The sequence below is a fragment of the Strigops habroptila genome, chromosome 1 (genome assembly GCF_004027225.2).
Source record: "Strigops habroptila isolate Jane chromosome 1, bStrHab1.2.pri, whole genome shotgun sequence".
Lineage (NCBI taxonomy): Eukaryota > Metazoa > Chordata > Aves > Psittaciformes > Psittacidae > Strigops > Strigops habroptila.
The window spans coordinates 154,046,620-154,070,805 of NC_044277.2; the positions used below are offsets into that span (position 1 = coordinate 154,046,620).

The 24,186-nt window shown below is 42.4% G+C and overlaps 1 protein-coding gene across 8 annotated transcripts; it reads left to right on the plus strand.

Annotated features, from left to right (window-relative positions):
• The first annotated feature begins 2,180 nt into the window (after window positions 1-2,180).
• On the plus strand, window positions 2,181-22,999 carry STARD3NL (STARD3 N-terminal like). Of its 8 annotated transcripts, none has more exons than XR_003991899.1 (9): window positions 2,203-2,299; window positions 10,721-11,017; window positions 13,958-14,035; window positions 15,818-15,895; window positions 17,554-17,607; window positions 17,710-17,827; window positions 20,690-21,559; window positions 21,658-21,727; window positions 22,503-22,999. XR_003991899.1 is itself a non-coding variant. In XM_030489946.1 (9 exons), the coding sequence occupies exons 2-8, from the start codon at window positions 10,793-10,795 to the stop codon at window positions 21,708-21,710; spliced, it is 705 nt and encodes a 234-aa protein (XP_030345806.1). In that variant the 5' UTR covers window positions 2,203-2,299; window positions 10,721-10,792; the 3' UTR covers window positions 21,711-21,727; window positions 22,503-22,826. The 8 variants fall into 8 exon arrangements, 4 of the variants coding, with proteins under 4 accessions (XP_030345816.1, XP_030345832.1, XP_030345806.1 ...); XM_030489946.1 differs by having other exon boundaries at window positions 20,690-20,788; window positions 22,503-22,826; XR_003991900.1 differs by lacking the exon at window positions 2,203-2,299 and adding an exon at window positions 3,426-3,534.
• The last annotated feature ends 1,187 nt before the right edge of the window (window positions 23,000-24,186 follow it).

Consider the following 24,186-nt stretch of genomic DNA (forward strand, 5'->3'; position numbering starts at 1 on the left):
GGAAAAAGAAGGTGTTTTATTTCAATGCCTGACAAATGGTTGGAGTTTGGCTCTCAGTTTCACTTAGTCATTTTCTTGCCACAGGGTGAGCTTACAGTTCCTGCGCTGGGTGGCTCAGTCACTTCAATTGAACCACATCATGGAAGAAAGCATTAACATCAGATTTGACACTGAAGTGTAATAGGCAAGTTGTGTGAGAATCCTAACTCTATACTCACTTTGTACTTTCTTAGTCAAGAGATTTTTAACCTCTTCCTGCTCTATTATAGAAATACTTAATCAGATCCTACTCATATTGTCTGTTTGGGAGGCAGCAATCTGATCGCCCCCAGTGCAAGCAGATTCACTTTTCTTGCAGAAGAAATAGATATGAAGAGCTCATCAGCTAGAGAAGCAAAGGTGTGAACTCAGCTAGCCAGGGATGTCCTTGGTCATGGGTTGGCAGCTTGAGGTTTGAGAACCAGCCACGCACAAGAATATGAACCTCATATCCTTAAATGTATTTAAGCAGATTTCAAAGGAATTTTGGGGTGTAATGGCTTTGTATATTTTAACGTCTATCTTCAGACTCTATATTCAACTACAAGATTATTTGTGTTGCAGGAACCATCCGACTCATTTCAGCTGTTTACCACTGCATGAAAAAGCAGGAAGAAATGCTTGGGACTCTTGCATCAGAAAGTGGCTCATCTGCTTGATGTAATGAGGCATATTAGAGATAACTGTTACAGTGCTCAGACTTCACCTTAGAGAATTAGCTGCTGTGAGAACAATTGACTGGTGCCCCAAAGCCAGCATGACACAGCAAAGAGTGGTGTCCTGCCTTAGCTGAGACACTCTGCCTTTAGATCTGCTAATTGTCCTGGGTGAGGGATCATGCTGAAATCACAAGCCATATTCCAGTTCCAGGGTAGGAAGCTCTACACCGCAAGCCATCCCGTGGGAAAGCCAAGCAACAAGAAGGCCTTCCTGCTCCTTCCCAAACTCCACCTGTACCACAGACTGACATATCTTCTTTCTAAAGAGCAGCATTAGGAAGAGTTCAGGTATATTTGCCTCCCTTTGGCATCCCTCTTGCCCTCCTCCTGCCACAGCTTAAGGCTGAGTAACCTGTAGAAAGCAGTTTACATCCAGTGGCTTTAATTAGATTTTACCTATTAACTGTTAATAGGTAAATTAACTTGAATACAGAGTTAGGATTCCTTCAGCCCTCAGAGAAGTGCTGAGCCCTAATGGTCTTGCCCAGAAAGAAAGAATATAAAGCTGAGAATAAGTATATTGAGAACAACACACAAATATTAACCTGTCCTGGTTGCGGACTACTTATTCTACCAAAGAACCTATTACTACCAGATACTTTTTACAGTGGGAGCAGACCCAAAGACTGAAAATAGTAATTTAAATAGAAGCAGAGGAAAATCAAATGAGGAAGACTTTAAGATGCAAATTATGAGGCCTGACCCTGTGCGTCTCTTTCCATTTCTCTTGATCCAGAAGATTACAGACACTCTTTCCTAGTGCGCTGTCCTAGGCACACGTGAACTAAGTAACAATTTAGGTGGAATGTTGTCTGATACCTACGTGCAACCTGCTCCACTCCTTTGGAAGGTGGAGCAGGCAATCCATGACCTGCACGCAAAACTCAATTGCTCACATTCAAACCTCAGCGTCAGGATAGAGAGACATGCCTCTGTCAGTAAAGCAGTATTAAAGAAGCTGCAGTCCTTCCTTACACGATCTAACATCGTCTGTCCTTTCCTATGTTCGGAAGGTTGGGAAAACCCTTGCACAGCCTGGAAAAATACACCATTAGCTCACGCTCAGTTCATTTTTTTAAGTCTGCACTAAATGTCCTTGCTTTGGACAGCATCACAATTACAAGATTGCTTGGTTAAATTTGTTCATAAGGACTTTCAAAGCCAACTTCTCTATAGTTATATAGATACACAATATACTGTATACTTCTGTATAGCGTAGAAGCTACCTGAGTGGTTACTGACTGTAAATTCCCAAGTCTCTCCATGTCTTATCCCGAGGCAGAAGTTGATGATCACTCCCCAAATTGGGGTGTCATTCAGCTCACTGAGATGACCTGAGATTAAGGCACCCAATAACAACAGTGGGATACAAGGAGCGGGGGGGGGTGCACTGAGCTAAGCCCCGCCCCCAGGATAGACCCCGCCCCCCGGGCCAGGCCCCGCCCCCCGGACCAGGCCCCGCCCCGCCAGTCCCCGGGGCCTGCAGCGGTTCCGGGCCGCGGTGCGGGCCCTGTCTCGCGGGCCGGAGCGTTTCGCTTGGGGTAGGTGTCGCTGCCGCCCGTGGTCCGACAGCGGGGGAAGGGAGGGCAGGGAAAGCTCCGGGAGAGATGCGGGGCGCGTTGCGCCGCGGGCGGAGGGGCGGCCTGGCCGTGCCTCCACGGGAGCCAGCCCCCCGTACGGGGAGGCCGCGGCTGAGGGGAGCGGCGCGAGCGCGGCCCGTGCGGGGCCGGGCGAGGGGCAGCGCGCGGCGCCGCCATTGCGGGCCGGCCTTCACTGCCCTGCCCTCCCCTGCGCTTCCCCTCCCCTCCCTTTCCCTGCCTTCCCTTCACTGCCTTGCCTTCCCTCCCCTGCCTTGCCTTGCCTTCCATTCCCTGCCTTTCCCTTCCCTTCACTGCCTTGCCTTGCCTTCCATTCCCTGCCTTCCCTCCCCGCCTTCCCTCCCCCTGCCTTCCCTTCCCTTGCCTTTCCTTCCCTTGCCTTTCCTTCCCTTGCCTTTCCTTCCCTTGCCTTTCCTTCCCTTGCCTTTCCTTCCCTTGCCTTTCCTTCCCTTCCTTCCCTTCCCTGCCTTTCCTTCCCTTCCTTCCCTTCTCTGCCTTTCCTTCCCTTGCCTTTCCTTCCCTGCCTTCCCTTCCTTCCCTTCCTTGCCTTTCCTTCCCTTGCCTTTCCTTCCCTTCCTTCCCTTCCCTGCCTTCCCTTGCCTTTCCTTCCTTGCCTTCCCTCCCCCTGCCTTCCCTTGCCTTTCCTTCCCTTGCCTTTCCTTCCCTTGCCTTTCCTTCCCTTGCCTTTCCTTCCCTGCCTTGCCTTCCCTGCCTTCCCTTGCTTTCCCTGCCTTCCCTTGCTTTCCCTGCCTTCCCTCCCCTGCCTTCTCTTCCTCCCCCGGCCCTCCCTCCCTTCCTTCCTCCGCCTTCTTCCCCTCCCGTTTCTCTCCCGCGCCGGTGCCGCCGCTCTCCCGGGGGAGTGGGGCGCACTCCGTCAGGGCGGCTTTGACCCCCCGGTTCGGCGGCCGCTGTTCTCCCGGGGCGGCAGTTGGAGGGGGAGTGGGGTGGCAGAAACGGCGCTTGTCGGAGGCGGGGAGAGGAGGAGGAGGGAGAAGGAGGAGGAGGAGGCCCCCTCTCCGGGCAGGGGGTGCCTGCGGCGGCTCGGGGGATGCTCAGTGGAAGGGCGATGTGTGGTCCCTCCCGCCCGCCCCGCGGGGCTGAGGGCTGGTGGCTGGAGGAGGATGGCGGCTTTTCTCCTCTTCTCCAGATCCCGGTTCAGGAAATACTTCTTCGCGGAGGTGCAGTGACCTGTTTGTCCTGCTGATAACGGTGTGAACAAATCAGGGTGTGCAAACTCTCCTAAGCTCGGCTCTCCTATGGAGCCAGGCTGAGAGAGCTGGGCTGGGTCAGCCTGAAGAAGAGAAGGCTCCTGAAGGGGAGACCTTAGAGCAGCTCCAGTGCCTAAAGGGGCTCCAGGAAACCTGGAGAGGGGCTTTGGACAAGGGCCTGTAGGGACAGGCCAAGGGGAATGGCTTTAACCTGCCAGAGGGGAGGCTGAGATGAGCTCTGAGGCAGAAGCTCTTCCCTGTGAGGGTGCTGAGGCGCTGGCACAGACTTTTCCCAGAGAAGCTGTGGCTGCCCCATCCCTGGCAGTGTTCAAGGCCAGGTTGGACACAGGGGCTTGGAGCAACCTGCTCTAGTGGAAGGTGTCCCTGCCCGTGGCAGGGGGTTGCAGCTGGAGGAGCTTTAAGCTCCCTTCAACTCAAACCAGTCTGGGATTCCATGAAACCTCTGGTTTTCATCACAGGAAAATCTTGTGCTGAGGTTTAGTTTTAGCGTCAGACTGAATTTAGGCAACTTTTGGAGAGGCATTGCCTGATTTCAGCATTTAAGTTAAAAGCAATTCATTCATTCTTGAAATATAATGTTTTGGGTGTATCTGAAGGGCTACACAGGTACGACTGCAGAGCAAGCTGGTCGAGCTTGCAGCAGTTTAATCTGTACCAGCAGTTCAAGTTACTCATTGATGAAGGGCTAACACTGAGTCAGCCCCCAATTTCGTGGCAGTCAAGTGTAAGTAGATACAGTGATTGTCTTCGACATGGAAAATATTTTACCACAAATACTGAACTTCAAGAAAGAATGTGTGTTTATTTGTTTTCATCATGTTAGTGTGCTTAGAGGCATAAGAGCATCACAGTAGTTCTGTACAGTGTTGCCAGTACATTTTATTATGTGTGTTTGTCATCTTGGCATTTATAATGGGATGAAGGATTGTGCTGAGCATTAATTGTTACAAGAGCTGTCATTTTGTTCTGGAAATCGTAGGGTTTTGGGGGATTGTTTGTCAGTGCAGCACTGTGGGAAGGCTCGTTTCTGTTTATAAGCCAATAGGGTTGTTATTATTTTTAGTAGATGTTTTTCATCAGCTTTGCAGTTTTAAGTAGGCCAGATGCAGAGTGATTGGGGTTTTGTTTGTTTGTTGATGGTGTTCAGGGCCAGATACTTTGCAGAAGACAACCAGTGACGGTCTTGTCATGATGCAGATCCTTAACATGAAGTAGTTTTCTGTTATTTGTGTGTTAGTTTTTCAGGATGAACGTTGTTCTTTATAGGCTTCATATGTTGAGAAAGAAATAACTGACCTTTTTAACAGTGCTGAAATTTGTGAAGTACCAACTATAGTTCAGATGCATTAGGTGTTCTTTTTGGTGCATTTGGGCTGGAATGTGGTTTTCTGGAGGTGATACATTCTCATTTTCATACATTCTCAAGTTTCTCGCTGTGAACTGTTCAGCACAATTGTGCTGGGCCTTCCTTCACACAAAAGAATATATTTAGACTTTACAATTTTAAACTTGTATCAGACCATCCTATTGAAACATATGTTTGAATAACTGTATTTTAAAACATGTTTTACAGCACCAAACCTAATTTCTGCTCAGCAGGATTAATGGATTTCATTGAGTGAATTAAGCCAGCACTCGCAATATTAGCAGTGCTTTTGCGGCAGAGACTGGTGAAGCGGTAATGGTGAATCACCCTTGGGACAGCAGAGACTGGGAGTTGGTGTGGTTAGCCAGCAGCATCCAGCACCTCAGCCGAGTCACTTTAAAGGATCACACATGGGCAGCTTGTTAAATGTTCTCTTAATTGAACTGTATCTTCTAAAAATCTGTTCTTAATTTAAAATCCTTAGGGATTGTGTTAAAAGACAACTTTTAACAGTAAGATTCAACATGAAGGGTTGAACAAAGAAGATTATCTTGGTAAAGAACCAACTGAGTATCTTGTAGGGCCATCACGCTTTCATATTAAGATCAGCTACTCAGTCATCAGCCGAAGCCCTGAAACAGCATCCCTTCAGACATCAGGAGTTAATTTCTATTTAGCACTGACAGAAAATCTAGATGAGTTACATGGAGGGGTGTTAGAATAAATGTGCTGAAGGTTCAGATGTTCTTTGCTGCTGCTTGGACTGGGTAATTATTTCATTACAATGGTCTTTAAGCCTTGTAAGGAGAAAAATTGAGGTAAACCCCTGATACTTCCTTTTGTTTTGAAGCATCTTCAAAAGCTGTAAAATAGGAGTTAAGAGTGAAAAATCTAGCAAAAGTTTACCCTGCATTCTAAAATGGATGTCAGCTTCTTTAAAATACTGTATTTCTTAAGATCGCTGAAGAGTTTCCAGGGCTTGAGTTTGCCTGGAGAAAACTTTGGCACCATTTTGTTGAATAGTTTTTGAGGGGGTGCTGGAATCCTGAGTGTTTCCCACTCAGGGGATAAATACATATTATACATATACATAAAATGACTGAAATGACATCTTTCAGGAAGAGTCCCACAATTCTGTGCTAGCAAAAGAAGAGCTTTTCTTGTGCAAGTAACATCTGGCTAGCAGCCCTGGGGGCATATTGTTGAATTGGAGAAGGCAAACAAACACCTATGAGTATCCTATGTAACAAACTATTGTCATGCTTGATGTGTGAGCTATCACTGAGATGTTTGATCTCTTTAAGGAATTATATTCTGTATTTAGAAAAATGCTAATGTGATACCTGAAAGGTTTATTTGGCCTACAGTTGTTTTAACTGAGAAACTGAATGGGTTAGAAGCCCTTGTTGCTTATTCAGTGCTTAGTGGAGTAAGATTTGCAGTGAGATCTTTATTTCTGTGAGCTGTTGTTGGCTGGGCTACAAAGCTGGCTTCGGAGATAAGGGAATAGATATGAAAAAGAGCTAAGAACAGATTTGGCAAAGGCTTTTTAGTTATCTTTTCTCTATCTTTGTACCACTTCCCCATTATGCCCACTTCTCTTCCCTCCCTACTTTTGCAAGAAATCAGTGGTTTCTTATATTTTCTTCTTTTTATTGCATATTAGTGCATGCATACATGAACATGAACCATATAAAAATACAGTATGCATACATGGTTAATAGAACTGTGGAGAGCTGATTGCAGTTAACTTTAAAATCCTGACATAGTTTCAGGTCTTTGGCAAGACTAGTCTAGAACTAGTCTAAACCAAGAGAGAGGTGATGTTTTACTTTAAAGGGAACAATAACTTGATTTTGGTAGTTGGTTACATAAGTGAAAACTGTGAGATAACTGAGATACTTGTTCTTTGTGTGTTCTGAGGATGTAACAGTGATAAAACCCACACATTTCAGTTTTGTCGCTTGCAGTAGTTAAATATCTTATGTGCTGCGGCTGAGATCTGAGGCACACCTTTGGAATGTGTTGTGGTGCATCCTTTTTGTATGTTAGTTGTTAGTATTTTTCTTAGAATATAGTTGCATATTTAAAATCACACACTCCTGATGAACAAAAATCTGAACTCCACATGCTTGAAGTTCTGGCAAGTGTGTTTTCACCTGCATCACAAATTCAGCATGGAGTATATCATTCTTTGATATGCTGTTTCCCTGCTGTTATGAAGGAACTCAGAAGGGAAGCTGACAATGGAGATAAAATTAATGCAGTGCAGATACTGAATTTAGAAGCTGTTTACTCTGTAGAACAAGAAGTGAAGCGATGGTGAAAGGACAGCAGCATGCTGCAGGACACTGCTCAGGAGCAGGGCTTCTTCAGTGCAGGGAAAAATGAGTCCAAGGTTGGAGCAGTTTGATGTGACGTTCCAAATCTGTGAGTCTCACTCTTGGGATGGGGGAAGGTGACGTTGCTGTTCTCTCCGGTGTCCTACTGACCCAAAATATTAACTTTTTTACTTTCTCCTTTTACCCTGCAAACTGTATCCAGCACTTTTCAGCACCTTCTGAGCAAAATACTGTTCAGTATGAATGTGGGATGTGGGCAGCTGCCCTGTTACTTTTGTTAATCACCATTAAAGCATAGGAAATTGGGGAAGCGTATTTTCCCAAGGCAACTTAACCCCCAAAGTAGTGGTTGTTTTGGGGGTGGTTGTTTGTTTATTTGCTTTTGTTGTTGCTGCTGTTGGTTTTGGGTTTTGGTTTGGTTTTTTTTCTTTTCCAGGAAGAAGTTATCTAAATATTTTTCAAATAATGGTGATAAGGTATTTAAGGGTTCATTTATACTCATTAGTATAAAACCAGTTGTGTGTTATAGATATAAGAGTAATTTGTATGCTGTATAAGATGTACTCAAGTCCATTCTGTGTATTCATCTTTCGTGTTGGATGAGAAATGTTCCTTTGGCCTGAGGGATGGAGAAGAGCTGTTATTTCATGGACAAGCAGAGCTACTCTAGTTCTAAGTACTCCAGATAAAGCCACTCTGTTGGCATACTTTAATTTTGCCTTGTCTCACTTCTTTTTCCACTTTGCTCTTTATTGCTGTTTTTCTCCCCCTGTCACCTACAAGGAACATGAACCTTGCAGATTTCTGAATGGGTTTTCCAGTCTAGGACAGTTTCCCAGCAGTCCTGAAACCGGGAAAAGTGTCATGAGTTTGAGTAAGGTTTGCTCCATGCTAAGGGACACTGCTGGTTGCTCCCAGCCCGCTCTGTGCTCAGCCCTGTAGCAGTCAGGCGGTTGGACTAGATGATTGTTGTGGGTCCCTTCCAACTGAACTATTCTGTACTATTCTACTCTGTAGAATTGTGAGTCTACTGGTACTAATGAAATTACTGGTAATTAGTACTATTTCTGTTTGGGGAGAAGAGAACAGAGTAAATGGCAGTTCTTTGTAACTTACTTTTCAAAGCGTTCTTCTGCTCAAACAAGTAACAGAATCCTTGGGTATGGACCAGTCTTTACTAGAGGATGTTATAACCATGTTTCTATTCAACTTTACTGTGTACTGTACTGAAAGGTGTCTTTGCATAGTGGATAGTTAAATGGTACATTTTGTTTTAAGTAGACAGGCATTTTAGATAACACAGATACTATCAAACTAACAGATAAATGTGACTCTAGAAAAAGGTTTGGTGGTTGGGACTTGAAATAGAGATAGAGAAGAAATTGCAAAACAGTTTCCAACTGAAAATGTGTATCAACATGGGATAGTTGGAAAGAAGCAGATTCACTGGAATTCTTAATGTGGAGTAAGTATGTGTTAAGGTTCCTACTGTAAAGCTTCCTAATCCTTTCAGTATTATAACTGTGCAAACTGTGGTGGTTTGGTTTTTGGGCTTTTTTCTTTTTAGAAAGTAGAAACCTGATGCAAATTCTGTTTTACTTCGAAGTTTGTCCACTTGCCTGACAGGGTTTGTAAGTGCTAATTTGTACAGGACTCGGAAGGGATGGAGCAGGTGTTATAGAGACTAGTACTTACTGGGAAGAGTCATTGCACCGATCCCAAGACCTCTCACCCCAGGTTGGGTAAACAAGAGGGTGAGAATGAGAAGTAATGAAGATGCTCAGTTGTAAATCTGCTTGAAAAGATCTTGAAACAGGAGTGAGCGCAGTACAATAATTTCTGTCTTTATTTTCGTTCTGGTTAATGATGAAACTGGTTATCTCGATCTCAGATTCCCACTTCTTAATTTCTCTGCCCATGTGTGCTCTGCTATACCTCTTTAAAAGAGACTAGGCCCAGCAAAAGGTCTGTCACGTTTCTTGGTCCCTTGGCTTACAACCGAGAACCAGAAGACATATGCCTTGGGTTGTCTTTGGAAAGCCATGGGCAGGAGCATCCTGGGGTGGGTGGTTGCCAGGCAGGAGCAGGATGGCAGTAGCCTGCCTGTGCTTGTGCTTGGTTCAGCCCGTGGCCATATCCCAGAATGAGATGGTGATTGATAGTGGCTCTGATCACTTGTTCCCTGCAGGCAGAGGCTCAGCTGTATGGCAGTTTACCTCAGTGGGGGTCTGTTACCCACATAGCCCAAGAAAAGCAGACTTTGAGCTACTTGAAGGCTGTTGATGTGTTACTTGACCTAGACATTGGCCGCCACTTCCTTGGCTGCGATGTGCGTGCACTGACAACTCCTTGCCTACCCTTTCCTTTGCCCGTGCCCTTGTATCCTCATGTTTGCCTAGTGGTGCGTTACACGTCCCGTGTCTGCATTTCCTGTTGTGCTTTGGTTGTGTTCTTGCAGGCTTGGAATTGGAACATTGTTGCAGTAGAAGAGTAGGAAGGATTTCTCCTTCTGTTACTGAAAGACAGCCCACACAGGAAGAGACAAAACGTTTCGTTCTTGAATTTCAGAAAGTATTCCCCTAGTGTTACAGATGCTAGTCTGATGTGATTGGTATTGCAGGATGCATAGATTAATCTTCTGAGTATTTTGCATAACATGAAATTTTCTGTGACCCCCTTAGTTGGCTCTTTCTAGAAGCTTTAATTGGAAAAAGTTTCTCACGGAGTAATGGAGTGAATTGTACATCAGACTGCTCCAGTTTTATAAGGAATTTAACCTGATTTTTTTCCCAAGTCTTGCAGACAGAAGAGACTTACGGTGGCTGCATTACCTTCAGCCACTGAGTTACACACAGTTTTTTCAGAGCCCCCTTGTCTGGCAGCTCCAGTTGTCCCAGCAGCTGAATTTCTCTATAGCAGAACAAATAGCAGTGTATTTGCTTTCTAGAATGATTACTACAGCTTTAAAGGACTTTCAGTCTTGTGGTTGTGTCAGCTCTGCATGTGCTGGTAGTTAATGCTGCCATTTTTCAGGAATGGTGTATGGGAATTCCTTTAAGTTGGCCGCTGTTGAGAGTGTTTAAATCAGAATTGGAAAGCTAAAAGATGCACAGCATCGTGCTTGTCATTCATTCCTGTTTAATGGTTTCACTCTAACAACGTGGAGGATGGAGCCTTCTAAATCTAGACAGTGCTCCCTTATTCCCACCAGTCTAATTGAACATTAATTTTCTTGTTTCACAAATCCCCTGAGAGATGAAGAGAGCCTGGATAGATCCCATTTCACAAACAAGTTTTAGAGCCTACTTGCCAAATTCTATTAGTTGTCAGCTGAGCAGAAAGAGAACTGACATGATTAGGTGAAAATACCTATGGGAATTCTGGGGCTTTGGCGACTAATGTGTTTTGGTTTTGTTTGTTTGTTTAGAAATTCTTCCTTTATGGATCAGCCTTCTAGTGATGGTGAAACTGGAAGAAGACCACTCTAAGCAAACCCAGGATGAATCGGGTGCCAGGTGATACAGACAATGCTCACAGTAGCAGCGTGGAATCCTGTCCTTCCTTGCGGGATGTCCACTCCATCAACCCAGCGCAGCTGATGGCAAGGATTGAGTCATATGAAGGCAGAGAGAAGAAAGGCATATCAGATGTCAGAAGGACTTTCTGTTTGTTTGTTACATTTGATCTCTTATTCATAACCTTGCTGTGGATAATAGAATTAAATGTGAGTTGTCTTTTCAGTACCCTTAGAGTGTATTAATTTATTTATTCACTTCAGGAGTGGTTAATAAGTTGCTCTTTTCTATCCCAAATTATATGCTATTTGTATTATTTAAATTAAAGCAGCTTTTATGAACATAGTATCTACTCAACTGCATCTGCTTTATTCATTAGGGTACCTGGCTTATTATCATGTTATCATTAAACCTTCTGATGTTCTGTAGTCTGTGAACCAGAAACCATGCAAATCCAGTGGCTGCCTGAACTTTTCAGGCAGCAAGTAAGCAAGAGTGTTCCTGTATGTCTTTGAATTTGGCAAGTGTGAATTTTAACAGGCTTTGAGAGTTTGCCTTCTGAGGAACTTGAAGTCAGTGGTATTTCACTGAGGTGTTAGTCCCTGGAAAGACTTCCAATGACCAAACCCTTTTTGTTTTGCTGTGGTGTATTTTCTTTGAGACGAACTTAGTATGCTGTACGCTGTGTATGGCAGGGTGCATTGAAACAACACAGAGTCCCATAGTGGCCATATTTTAACTTCAGCATTTGTAATTTGGCAAATGAGACAGGTCTCCTGAAATTGCCAGAAAGCAATAGCACAGCTGAGTTTATTATTATTTCATAAGTAGCATCCTAGTTCTTGAGCTGGGTTTTAAGTTATAATCTAAAGTATGTATTAAATAAAGGACACGGGAAAAATGGGAGGAATCCCTTTTCCAGACAAGAAGGATCTTACGTAAACATTTTTTGTCAGGGTTCCTTTACAGGATAAATAACCTTGGTTATTGAGCTGGCATTCTGAAGTTTCAGGTGCTGCCTGTTCAAGTAGTTCATTGATACAGTGAAAAATAACACTTTAATTTGAGAAAGCAGACCTTGCTCAGCAGAATGCTGCAAGCCTGGGACTAGATTTTGGTTGTCTCTCTAGGTGGTTGTATCCAGTGGGTAAAGGTAGCTTCTTTCAGAAAAACAGCATAGGGTTCCAATGCATTTCTTCTTTTAGGCCAGTTTCTCAACGGCTTGTTCCAACTAAGAGGAGCAGAGTCTGGGTTTGTATCACTCGTTGAGGACTCACAGTACAGATTTTCATATTGGGGCCCACAGAATATTTAATCTTCTGTGTAGAAAATGCTACCAACTCATGATGTTTCATTTTGAATGCTGCAGTGTTAAGGGACCTCAAGATCCTAGCAGTTCCCTTTGTGAAAAAGCTTTGTTTTAAGGAGAGCATATTGTGAACCAGAGTCCTGTACAGCCCAGTGTGAGCAAAAATGAAACCCAGGTTTTTGTCTTTGGAAGTCATAATATTAGAAGCCATCATTTGATATCTGGGATCTCACACATGATCAGGTTGTTTTGTTCTGTTGTTATGAATTCTGTTCATTGGGAAGTCACATAGCACTGTGTTAGGACTGTGCCACTGGTGTGTAGGTAGTGGGACTTCAGGATTGCTGCCAGAGGTGCTGTAAGTGTTGTTTTCCCTTTGTCATCATTATCCAGTGTGCTTAGATGTAATTTATCTTTAAACACTTGAGGGAGTAGCTCCATGGCAGGTTGAGCAAACCTCCACTGTTCATCCTTATGTTAACATGGTGCTCATGCAGCTGTGTGTTAAACAGCTTGGAGGGTGGGGGAGCTGAGCTTCCTTACTTGTGCTGAAGGGAGATGATCACACCTGATGCAGTAAAGCAACCAAGGGGAAGCTCTTTTTAGAAGGTTGTCAGGTAGCCATCGAGGGAAGGGAGAGGAGAAATTTGGAGTTGGAGCAAATAGCCTCAGGAAAACTGAGGGTGCTGAGGCGCTGGCACAGGGTGCCCAGAGAAGCTGTGGCTGCCCCATCCCTGGCAGTGTTCAAGGCCAGGTTGGACACAGGGGCTTGGAGCAACCTGCTCTAGTGGAAGGTGTCCCTGCCCATGGCAGGGGGTTGGAGCTGGGTGAGCTTTAAGGTCCCTTCCAGCACATACCATTCTATGGTTCTATGAAAACTGTCCAGCAGTATAGTTGGGCTGAGTGTGGAAGTGTCTAGGCTGCATTGCTTTGGGATGGTGAGCATACAGTGTTGGTGTTCCTTGGCATCCTTTCTTTAACAGGATGACACTAGTCAAATTCAATATTAAAGCCTTCTGTTGGCTGTGTTTTCCAGTGCTTTACATTTTTCCTGCAGTGCCTAATTGTTGAACTAAACAGCGATAGGATATGGACACTAAGGGGTTTTGTTTCTAGCAGATACATACTCCTCTCCCTCTCTGACACAATACATCCTGAATGACTTTCTTACTAACCCAGTTTGAACAGGGAAGTGACAAATCCTTCCACTGGAAAGAAACATAGTGGCTAAAGAGGATGTAATTTTGAATCCCCTCAAGCAAATGAAAGAATTCAACTTGGGTGTTAGTTAGTTGTGGGAAAATGGTCTCATTGCAGCTTCTGTGTTTTTTACAGGTTTGGGGTTTTTTCTCAGCTCTCTCAAATAGTGTGTATGCTGATAAAGACAAGATCTGGAGCGTGAATTCTGTAACTGTTTTGTTTCCTGCTTGCTAACATGTGACTAAGAGCAGCTAGTTTCTGAGAGCTTTTTGATCAGCTCTTCTGATTCCTCTTAGGAGACATAAAATGCTTTATGAATGTGTGTGACAGACCTTACCTTTAATCATATCTTCTTCCTTCAACGACTGGTTTGCTTTTATTTTGGGACAGTCTGAAATGCAGCATGTACAGGCCAGGTGATAATCCTAAATGTTTTCCTATTGAAAATGGTATATAATCATGAAAAACAGATAAGGACACTAATCTTGAAACTGAAATTCATAGGATATGTGTCCTCTGTACTTAGTTTAATGATCTTGTTGTACATCAGTGGGCAGCTATTAATTTCACCCTTCAGATTGGTATGTATTTTGGCTTCAGTAACTTCTGTTCTAAAGTGGTGTGTGTTGTTTCTTTGTAGGTAAAAGGAGGCATTGAGACTACCTTAGAGAAAGAAGTCCTACAATATGACTACTCTTCTTCATATTTTGATATATTTGTAAGTGTTCTTCAAAAAAAAAGAGGGGAAAAAAGCAGCAAAAGTGTAGTTCTCCCATGTTCCTCCTTCCACACATGTTCCCTAGTTTGGGTCCTGTGAAAGGGATGATCTTTCCTTGATGCTTTAAACTGGAAGGACTTGTGCCAAATTTCACCTGGCTAGAGATAATTTATTAAGAAGACCAGTAGCCTCCAGCTGTAAAATCATGTTGTTTAAACCAGTGTTTTTGTCCTTCCACAGAAATAAGTGAGTTGCAGTGAGGAGACACTTGTTCCCAGGTTGGCCTGGTCAGATGGGTTTTCAGATGTCTGTGTTTTAACTCAACAGGGTTTTTTTTAACATTGTACTAAAAAGAGATGACACAAAGCTTGATTCTCCTTGTAAGCACCCAAGGCACGTGAGAGGAACACTGCTCCATCAGGAAGTTCCTCTGTCTTCCAGCCACGCTGTAGCTCTGTAGTTGCGATGCATTTTGCACTGCATGGACCAAGTTACTGATCTCAAAGTAAAAGCTGTTTCTTTATGGTCCTTTTAAAGGGCCCCATGTTCTTCCAAGATCATTAACTCTACCAGATCTTGTTTGCCTGGCAGAGATGAGTTGGTTTGGTATCTACTATACTATATCCAGAATCTCTCTTTGAAATGGAGGTACCATGGAATGGTGTGGAATGAGGTACCAGATACAAAAATGTCATAAGCTAGCAAGCTATGCTACTTCTCCCTTTCTTGGTATTTTGCTGGCAGGTTCTTTATGATACACTTTACTGCAGAAAGCAAAATGTTGATGCTCTGGAAATGATTTTGCCCTCGAGTTCAACCAAGGGTTAAAAACATGTAATGCAAAATAATAGACTTTTATTCCCTGGGAAAGGATGAGGTCATGGAATTCTGCAGAATGACTTATGAGCTTATGCAGGATTTCTTCTGTTTCTACCACACAACACTGAAACATACGTATTTGCATAGGACTAAATGGGTTCATCATGCCTCTGGCCACGCCTGTCCTTGGTGTCCCTGAATTTTTAAGCATTTGGTTTATGTTTTTTTAGATTCTAAATGCATCTTTTAAAGCAAGTTGGAAGCAATCCAATATCGAAGAATAAACAGGGAAATTGAGGGTTAGTGCCCCTGATTCAGAAATCTTGTCTGCTATCGATTGAATTTTCTGGCCCAGAAATACCATAACTTACCTTTATTTCCTGCAAAACGTTTGGAACAGCTTGCAGCTGCAGGCACCTCCACAAAGAAGAACTGATCGTTGCAATGCTAATATTTCAATAAATCCTAAACATCTAGTAAGTAGAAGATGGTTTAAAAAAATTCTTCCCATTTTCTGATTGCATTTGTGAAGTACTTGCAGTTTTTAATGCTACTCTTGACCAGTACCACACCACTCAGATCAGAGAGAGGCACAGTGATGCTCAAAGTATTTGCTGGATTAACTGCATCTAGATTTAACTGCTTAGATTGCAGCCAGGTAAAATGATCGTGAACATACTTTGTGTAGCTTTCTCGTGTTTGTAACTTACGTTATGTGGAATTGCACATGCTTGCATATTAGAGCCTACATAGGCATGTGAGTGGTGCCATTTGCTTTACAAATGGGAAATAATGTTCTATTACTGTTTTATAAGCACACGTTCCAATTTGTTTCTCAGTAACAGAGCTTGGATTGTCCTGTTTTAAGTTTTGTAAGAAACGAGTGTTTTCGGTGAGCTGAGAATCTTGTGGTTCTTCTGTGTTCTGCATTAACCAACAAATATTTTTTTCCTTTCTCTATAGCTACTGGCAGTCTTTCGGTTTAAGGTGTTAATACTTGCATATGCAATGTGCAGACTGCGCCATTGGTGGGCAATAGCTGTGAGTAGTAGCCAAGCATAATGGAGTTTTAACTAGAATGGATCAAACAGACAGAATTTTCGATGCCTCTTAACACTCGTATGTTAAGAATCATCTTGATATATAAGATCATCTTGGTATGTTAAAGTTTGCTGTACAGTAACAGATTAAAAACTTCTGTTCTGGAAGATTTTCAGCTTAAAGGCAAGAATTTAACAGCACAATGAGTGTGGTTCTGACTAGGTATCTTGTTAATGCAAATTGAAGACTTTGAATCCAGTACGGATGGCTGGTTGGAACTGCTTGTTATCTCTGACATATTCAATAGCTAATGTGTGGAATGTATTTGCATTCGAAATAGTGAACTGTATTAAAAGAGTTGGCATTATTGTAGCAGAGATCCAGCTGTCCATTCTCCCACATTCTTAGCTTTTTAGAGTTTTAGGTGCCACCCACTGAGCACCTGCATTGCTTCATGCTCCAAGACAAAATGCCAAATATGCAATCCCTTCTTAGAATGAAGGTTCTTGAGAACTTCAGGCAATCACAGTGGATGGGAGCAAATATCTTTAATGCAGCTCTCCTGAGAATGCAATGAGAGAGGATGCAGAACTTGCTGATAATCCATACTTCCACCAGTCAGTGCTATAGGTTATAACAGGCATGTTGCTGGCTTGGTGCACTGTAAATCTTATTTTCCCTTACCCTGTGGTAGGTGCATGTAGAACGTGTTTATGTGTAACTTCAAGTGGCTAACATGCAGTTTGTTCAGTGGTCTGAGGTGACATGCCATGGTTTTTTAAGAGTATTAGCATGGCACAAACACATAATAGCAGCTGCAGGTCTGTGTTTATTTTTCAGTGCATGCCTCAAAATCTCTTACTCTTGGTTGTGTAGCTTAAACAGTACTTCCAGTGACATCCTTCGACTTGCTGCAGTTGTTGGTGAGGCGGTGGGAGTGAACCCATCATGGTAGTAAGCAATCAGATGTATAAAGCTTCACTGAAGGTTTTGCAGAAGCTGTTAATCCTAAAATCCTACCTGTGCTTTACCAAAAGGTAGCTGGGGTCTGCTCTTATTTAAAGAATTGCTGGACCCCAATGCACTAACAGAGTTATAAGCCTTGCCTAAGCGAGCAGTACTTGTCCACTGCTGCTTTGTTGTTTTATGCAGGCTCCATTTTTTATGGCAGGGACTCCCAAGTCTTCAAAGGCATTAATTTTTTACAATATCAGTACATGGATTAAAATATGAATTCAAATTTACTCCTGTAAAGATCTTTTACCTGAAACAGATAGTTTGATTTGGATGGTAGCCTAAGAAGCATTTGGAGCAATTACTGTTTGCTTTTTCCCAAATACATAGATAGTTTCTAAAGGGACTTTGTGAATAAAATACTGCATCTTCATTATACAGTTAAGATCACAATTTATAGAGCTCAGCATCTGTGTAGCATCTAAACTGCCTAATTGCTGTGTGGAAATGTCAGTATTAAAAGTTATCTTTAGTAAGGAGGTTATTTTAATAACACTTTAGTTGTATCATACTTGTTATGTTTTATTAGTCTATGATCTTGCTGTTGTTGGTAAATATTTAAAGTTGCAACTGATAGATAATGGCAGAAATGAGAAAGTAAATCCATTTCTTAGTCTTAACTGTTCTTACCCTGTCTCTTTCAGTTTACAACAGCAGTGACCAGTGCCTTTTTATTAGCAAAAGTAATTATTTCACAGGTATATATTCTAATCACCTGTTTGGTTTACTTTGTTGTTTTCTTGCAAGTAAAATTCTTCAGGGTAACTTCTGTAATGTTGTGTGGTTTTCTTCCCTTCAAGCTGTTCTCACAGGGTGCTTTTGGCTACGTGCTGCCCATCATATCCTTCATACTTGCCTGGATTGAAACTTGGTTCTTGGACTTCAAAGTGTTACCGCAAGAAGCTGAAGAAGAAAACAGTAAGCTTTGCTATTTCCCCTCATTTTGGCAATGTTTGATCCCATGTTATCTGGCAGAAGAATGCTTCTTTCAGCTTCTCATATGAACACAGGCTGAGAGAGCTGGGCTGGGGCAGCCTGGAGAAGAGAAGGCTCCTTGAGGGGAGACCTTAGAGCAGCTCCAGTGCCCAAAGGGGCTCCAGGAAACCTGGAGAGGGGCTTTGGGCAAGGGCCTGTAGGGACAGGCCAAGGGGAATGGCTTTAACCTGCCAGAGGGGAGACTGAGATGAGCTCTGAGGCAGAAGCTCTTCCCTGTGAGGGTGCTGAGGCGCTGGCACAGACTTTTCCCAGAGAAGCTGTGGCTGCCCCATCCCTGGCAGTGTTCAAGGCCAGGTTGGACACAGGGGCTTGGAGCAACCTGCTCTAGTGGAAGGTGTCCCTGCCCGTGGCAGGGGGTTGGAGCTGGATGAGCATTAAGACCTCTTCCAGCCCAACCAATCTGTGATTCTCAAAACTCAAAAAGCTGTGGGAAGAATTAAATCATATGGCATAGTTTTTCTTCTTCTGTGAAGGAACATATGCGCTCACAGAAGTGGGGGTTTCATTAATTTAAGGAGGCGAAGTTAAAAGTTACAAGGACTAGATCAGCAATTTGCCAGGCACTTAGGAACATACATCATTTTTATGCTGAAGACCTGAAAATTTAACTATATCTTGTTAAATTTCATTTTCTGAGTAATGCATAGAATAAGTGTCTGGTTCCTCATTTAGGAAGAGCAGACAGAATAACTAATTCCATGTCAGTAACTCCTTTTTTTTGAGATGAAAAAGGGAAAGCAAAGAAGTGTTGTGGAAAGACTGCTTCAGAGTGAGACCAGAGCAATGGTGAATTTCAGGCTCTTGAAGATGAGGCAGCAGGGCACCTGCCACTCCATGTATTTAGCTGAATGGAGGAAATCCATTGGTTTAGTTGAAAGAGAATATTGCTTGAGTGGTGAGGAAAAGCAAGCATAGATTTCTGCTACAAGTGGTGTGTTAGTTTCAGCAGCAGGAGAGCGATTATACAGTGAACTGTAATGAACTATTTCATTACCTGAAATAGTCTAAAACTCTGCTGCAAGGGTATGTTGGCCTGTTAGGTAAAACCAAAAACTTTACATGGGCTTGGATGTCTCCTTTGGGTTTTTTAGTGCTCTGAAATGCAATCTTTTTACTTGGATCCTTTCCCTCTTCTTTTTCACCAGTCCAAGAAAGAAGTTGGTTGATTGCATACACTGGGTTCTGCCTAGAGAAAGGGAAACTCTTGAGGGGATGAGGAGATGCAGCTGCACCACACTTTTATCTCAACAAACAAGAAATGTAACCGGTTCAGAGACTTTTGTATTTTTATTATACCGAATATTCATAGACAAGGGATTTGATACATACACATGTAAATGCTTGATCCTGCTCATAAAATTGAGATTATGTTTCTAAATCCCTGTGGAATTCAAAGATACTTTCTTTTTCTTCATTCCTGCTGTGCTTGAAATAGATGGCATTTGCTTAGAAATAGATGCTGCTATTTCCAAAAGCGATGGGGTTTCACTAGAAAATGCTGATTTTAAGCAATTAAGTCAGGCAAATGAGAGGCACATTTGGATTGGGTTGGTTGGTGGTTTATACAAAGTGCCTTGTTTGCTTGTAAATCTGAGGCAGATAATGACAACTGATTTTAGTAGGTTTTGCTTTTTGACCAGGTATTTTTCTCTCCTATCTCTAGTGAGGGTAGAAGCTGACTTTTTCCACCCCAACCAACCAAAACCCCCCACCACAGCAATTTTCTGCCTAATGCAGCAGTGCTCATAAATCAGAGATGTTTTGTCTGTTAACTTAAAAAATAAAGAAGGGCAAACCCGACTTCTGCTGCTGAAGCTGATTTCCAGCTCTAAAAGTTTCCTTCTGTGAGCAGGATTTAAAGCTAAACTCCAACCACTGTGTGTCTTCTGGTGTCTTGTGACTCACTGTTAAGTGTAGAGACCAATCTTCCTCTTTTGGACAAGTAAACCAGAGACTCTGGAGACTTTTAACTGGTTAATAAGATAAATTGGGATGTAGAAATAGTAGTTTGAGTTGGAAAGAGATTTATTTATTGTTAATAACTGGCCACCTCAGATAGCTTTCCTGATTCAGTAGAACATCAGGGGTTTCTTTTTTTGTCCCCCCATCAGTTTCGTGTGGCAGAGAGTAAGGCATGGAAGTTCAATCCCCTTATGTTGACCTGAAATGCCATTTTTGGCCAGTTATTACCAGACCTGTTGATGGCAGTGAGGATGAGATGAATTAGCTTCCCTCCCAACCCCTTTTGGTTTTTATCCTGTATGAAACACACCAGAATAGCCCAATGTCATTTCCAGATCATTTTCCTGATTTCAGGTGAAACTGAGCCAAAAGGAGCTGAAGGTTGGAATAACCAAGTCTGTTGACACAGGTGAAAGCAAGCCGTTGAGGAGGAGTCCTTCAGTGGCAAAGGGAGACAATGATTTAGTGATGTGTAGCAGCTCACTGATGATTAAAACTAGATTTCAGAGTTTTAGTTAGCTGGAGAGTGTTGATGAATGTACACATGGCCTTGCATGTAGCAGGGGGAGAGATTCCTTAGTTCATGTGTCCAGGGTCTCTGTCTTGCTGGAGTGTGCCTCCTTACCTCCTGAAGTGATAAAGATGACAGAAATGTTAAAGTAACAGTTTTCTTTTTTCCTGAGATATTCATCTATCGAAGTAACTTGTTAGGAATGCGAAGATAACCCATCAATCTTTAAGATTCTTCATCAGTACTCGACCTTTAGGATGCTCTGTGATAGCACTGAGGATTGATGTGTTTGGGTGGTTTTTTCCTTTCAGGGTTTTTGATAGCACAGGATGCGTCTGAACGAGCGGCTCTTCTTCACCCCGGAGTCCTCTCTGACGGGCAGTTCTATTCTCCTCCTGAATCTGTAGCAGGTAGTTATGTTCATGTCGTGAATGATTTTCATGTTGTCATTAAAGTCCTGCATCATTGCCCCCCTTCAGAGGGTAAGGCAGGGGAAGGGGCCCTTCCAGCTTGAGATTCTCTGTGATCTCCTTACCTGCCAGCAGTGGTGTTTCTGCAGCAATGCACTATTTAATCTAGCCTAAACGTGGAGCTTTACAGTATCTTAGGATGGACAGTGAACCCAAGCCTGCTCTAAAGCAAACGTTGTCCTCTCATTACAAAAAGCAGCAGCCCTCTCTGTATAAAAAGGCTGGTTCTGTGGGTGTATTAAGCTGAGGGCAAGTGTTAATTGCACCTCAACTCTGCATATCATGTGCTTTGCTGTAGTTGAGGTAGAAGTCAAATAAGCCAAAAAATAAATGTAACTGCAAGATTTAAGATTGTGTTTGCAGGGACTTCAAGGAAATGAGTAATTTATTTCTGGGTTGAGTGGTTTTGAGTTACTTGAGGACGTAGTGTGAAGCCCCAAACACTGTGGCAGTGTTTTTTACCCTAAAATGCGAATCTCTTCTGTAAAGCTGTGCTGTATTATGCAATACATTGAAAATATTAATATCTGCTGATTGCCACAGGTACATTTGCCCAGCTCACATTATGGAGTTCTATACGTTGGGGATGCTTTGATGGCTGTCTCTCTGGTGGTTGAGCATCTTGGCATGATTAGAGCTCCATCTAGGGTTGACAAAGCATTAAGACATGAGAAATACTTGCTTTGACTTGCCTCTTGATAACCATTACCGGTGGGAGTCTGCTTTTTATCTCCCCCTTCCTTTGGTTTTTCCCTCCTTTTTTTCTTCTTCTTTCCAGTGATCTAATAGCATTTTTGTCTTGTTTTCAGGATCTGATGAAGATTCTGAAGAGAAACAAGACAGTGAAAAGCCAGTTGTATAGCAGATATGCAAAAGCAGGTGAGTTCCTTTGCATACAACCTCAGTATTCCTAAAAATATCTGTCGTCTTAGTTCCTTCCCCAATCATTTGAACAGTGGGTAACTCGTAGGAGTTCATATCTTTGAAGCCAGACTGTGTGTCTGAGCAACCTTCAGGCAGGAAATCCTGCCACTCTTGAGAGCCTGTGGTTGAGTTCTGGTTAACCCAGGCCTAGGAGGGTGCTGAGAACACTGTGGGGACTGGGGTGTAAAAGGCTGCAGGCTGGGGACAGAGCCCCTCCAGCACTGCTTTGCTGGCTGGGTGAGAAGGGCAGTGCTGGACTGCATGGGTAAAAGCTCCTTGTTTTGGAAGCGGGGAGAGATACTTCTTTGGAGATGGCAATGCAAGAGGGTGAGGAAGAGATTCTCTGTTCGTTTAGGTCTAGGACAAATAGTCTCACCTTGAAGAGCGCATGGGAAAAACTACCTTGATCTTTGCCCTCCCCCGTCTGTTTAATAGCATGAAGGGGTTACGCTGGAGCAGCTGCACCTGAAGGTTTTTGTTAGTGTGGTTTGGTTAAATACAAAAGGTGATTTCATAATTTTGGAAATGACTTCATTTCCTTGTGGAATTACCTTGCCCCTTTGCTTTCACTTCACCACACATGGTAGAGCTCCGGCTGGGGGAGATATTACATGTTCTTGAGAAGCTGAAGCTTCTGGTCTGAAACCTTCTAAGAGTTGAAAGCCTTTTCCTTGTCACTGTTTTCTTGACTTGCATCTTCCTTCACCCTGACTTGTGGCATCTGTTACAGAAAGAAAATCCCTGAGGGAAGTTGCTGGGGTTTGGAAACTGGCACCGGAGCCTGTGACTGACTTGCTGATGGAGCTGCTGACAGAATTTATTCCTTAGAAAGCAAAGGGAATGGTTTCCATGTACTGTAATACCTCACAAAGCGTGCCCTGGTGACATATGTATATTAGGTTGCCTCCCAGGTGGTATGAAAATATTCGTCCATGATGTATTTTATTATTCAGTGATTCCTGAAGTTGATCTTCTACTGACTATAGGTAATTACTGGACCGTGTTGTTTTGTGTACCTAATCAAGAGACAGCTAATATAATGAAGTAAAACTTCTCTATGCTCGAAGTCTATTTAATGATCGTTGAGCCTCACTAGGTAAAATTATTTTATGTTATTGCTAATTTGTCATTAGTTTTATGTTTGGTTATTTTTTTTTTAACTCCACACGTTTTCTTTTTTAACAGACATGTTCACTTTCTAAAATAAACCCGTTAAAACAAGGGCAATGGGTGATGAGAGTTTGTTGCTTTATCAGCTGAACAGGGACATGCACCACTCCTGGAGTTCCTGCAGGGGCATGAGGGTCCTGGTTTGCACAGGTCCTGTGCAGAATGGGTGCCAGGGCTGGTGGCTGCTGCACGGACGTGCTAGCGAAGGGAGGCGAGGAGCTCTTTGAAATAACTTCCCACTCCTGTGCTGGGAATTCCTTCTCTTAACCTTGCTTAAAACTCAGAACTACATAGATTTATATAAATAAGATACACTATAATAATATATATACTAATATAGCATATACACTATACATATGGTATACTATATATTAGTATATATATAGTAAATATACTAATACTATAGTATATAATATAGATTATTATATATTATGTAGGTAATATATATATCTGAAATACATTCATTATACTACTAATATATTTATATATACAAGTATATATAGTGTATATATACACACTATAAGTATATATACTATTAGTATATATTTTGTACATTTAATATATTGTATATAGTATATACATTAGTAGTACACAAATATGCTATTAAAATGATAGATAATTTATGCATTATATTTATATAAATACCTCTTGTATATATTTTAAAATTTATCATAAATTCATATATAAACTTATATAAAAAGCATATATATACTTATGTAAGTATTATGCTCTTGTTTTATATGTTTATCATTCTATTATATAGTTATAATTACACTAATTACAGATATATTTATATATAAAATATATATTTTTAGTTTTATTTTACTATATACATATATAATAGATCTATAAATAGTATAGTATATATACATACTATATATAATGTAGTATGTGTGTGTATATATATAAAAACCCAAATCTGTTTCAGCTTTGAGTATTTTTCACTTTGTGCCAGAAACTTGGCACTCTGTGATCAAGTTTCTCTTAACTACCTGCAAGGGGATAGTTTCAGGGGTGAAATTCAAGCTCAAGCATTTGCCTGCTGGAGCATGTGGTCACTGTCAGCTGTAGCTCCCTTTGCCCCGATGTCCTGTGTGCACGCTCACTTGCTCTCTGCCACGCAATTCACCCATTTTCAGACTCCTTGGTTTAAAGGGAAGGGATTGGCCTTATTTCAGTAAGAGGTCTGAAATACAAGACAAGCTCCTGCAGTGACAGGTGATTTTAAGCACGTCACATGTACA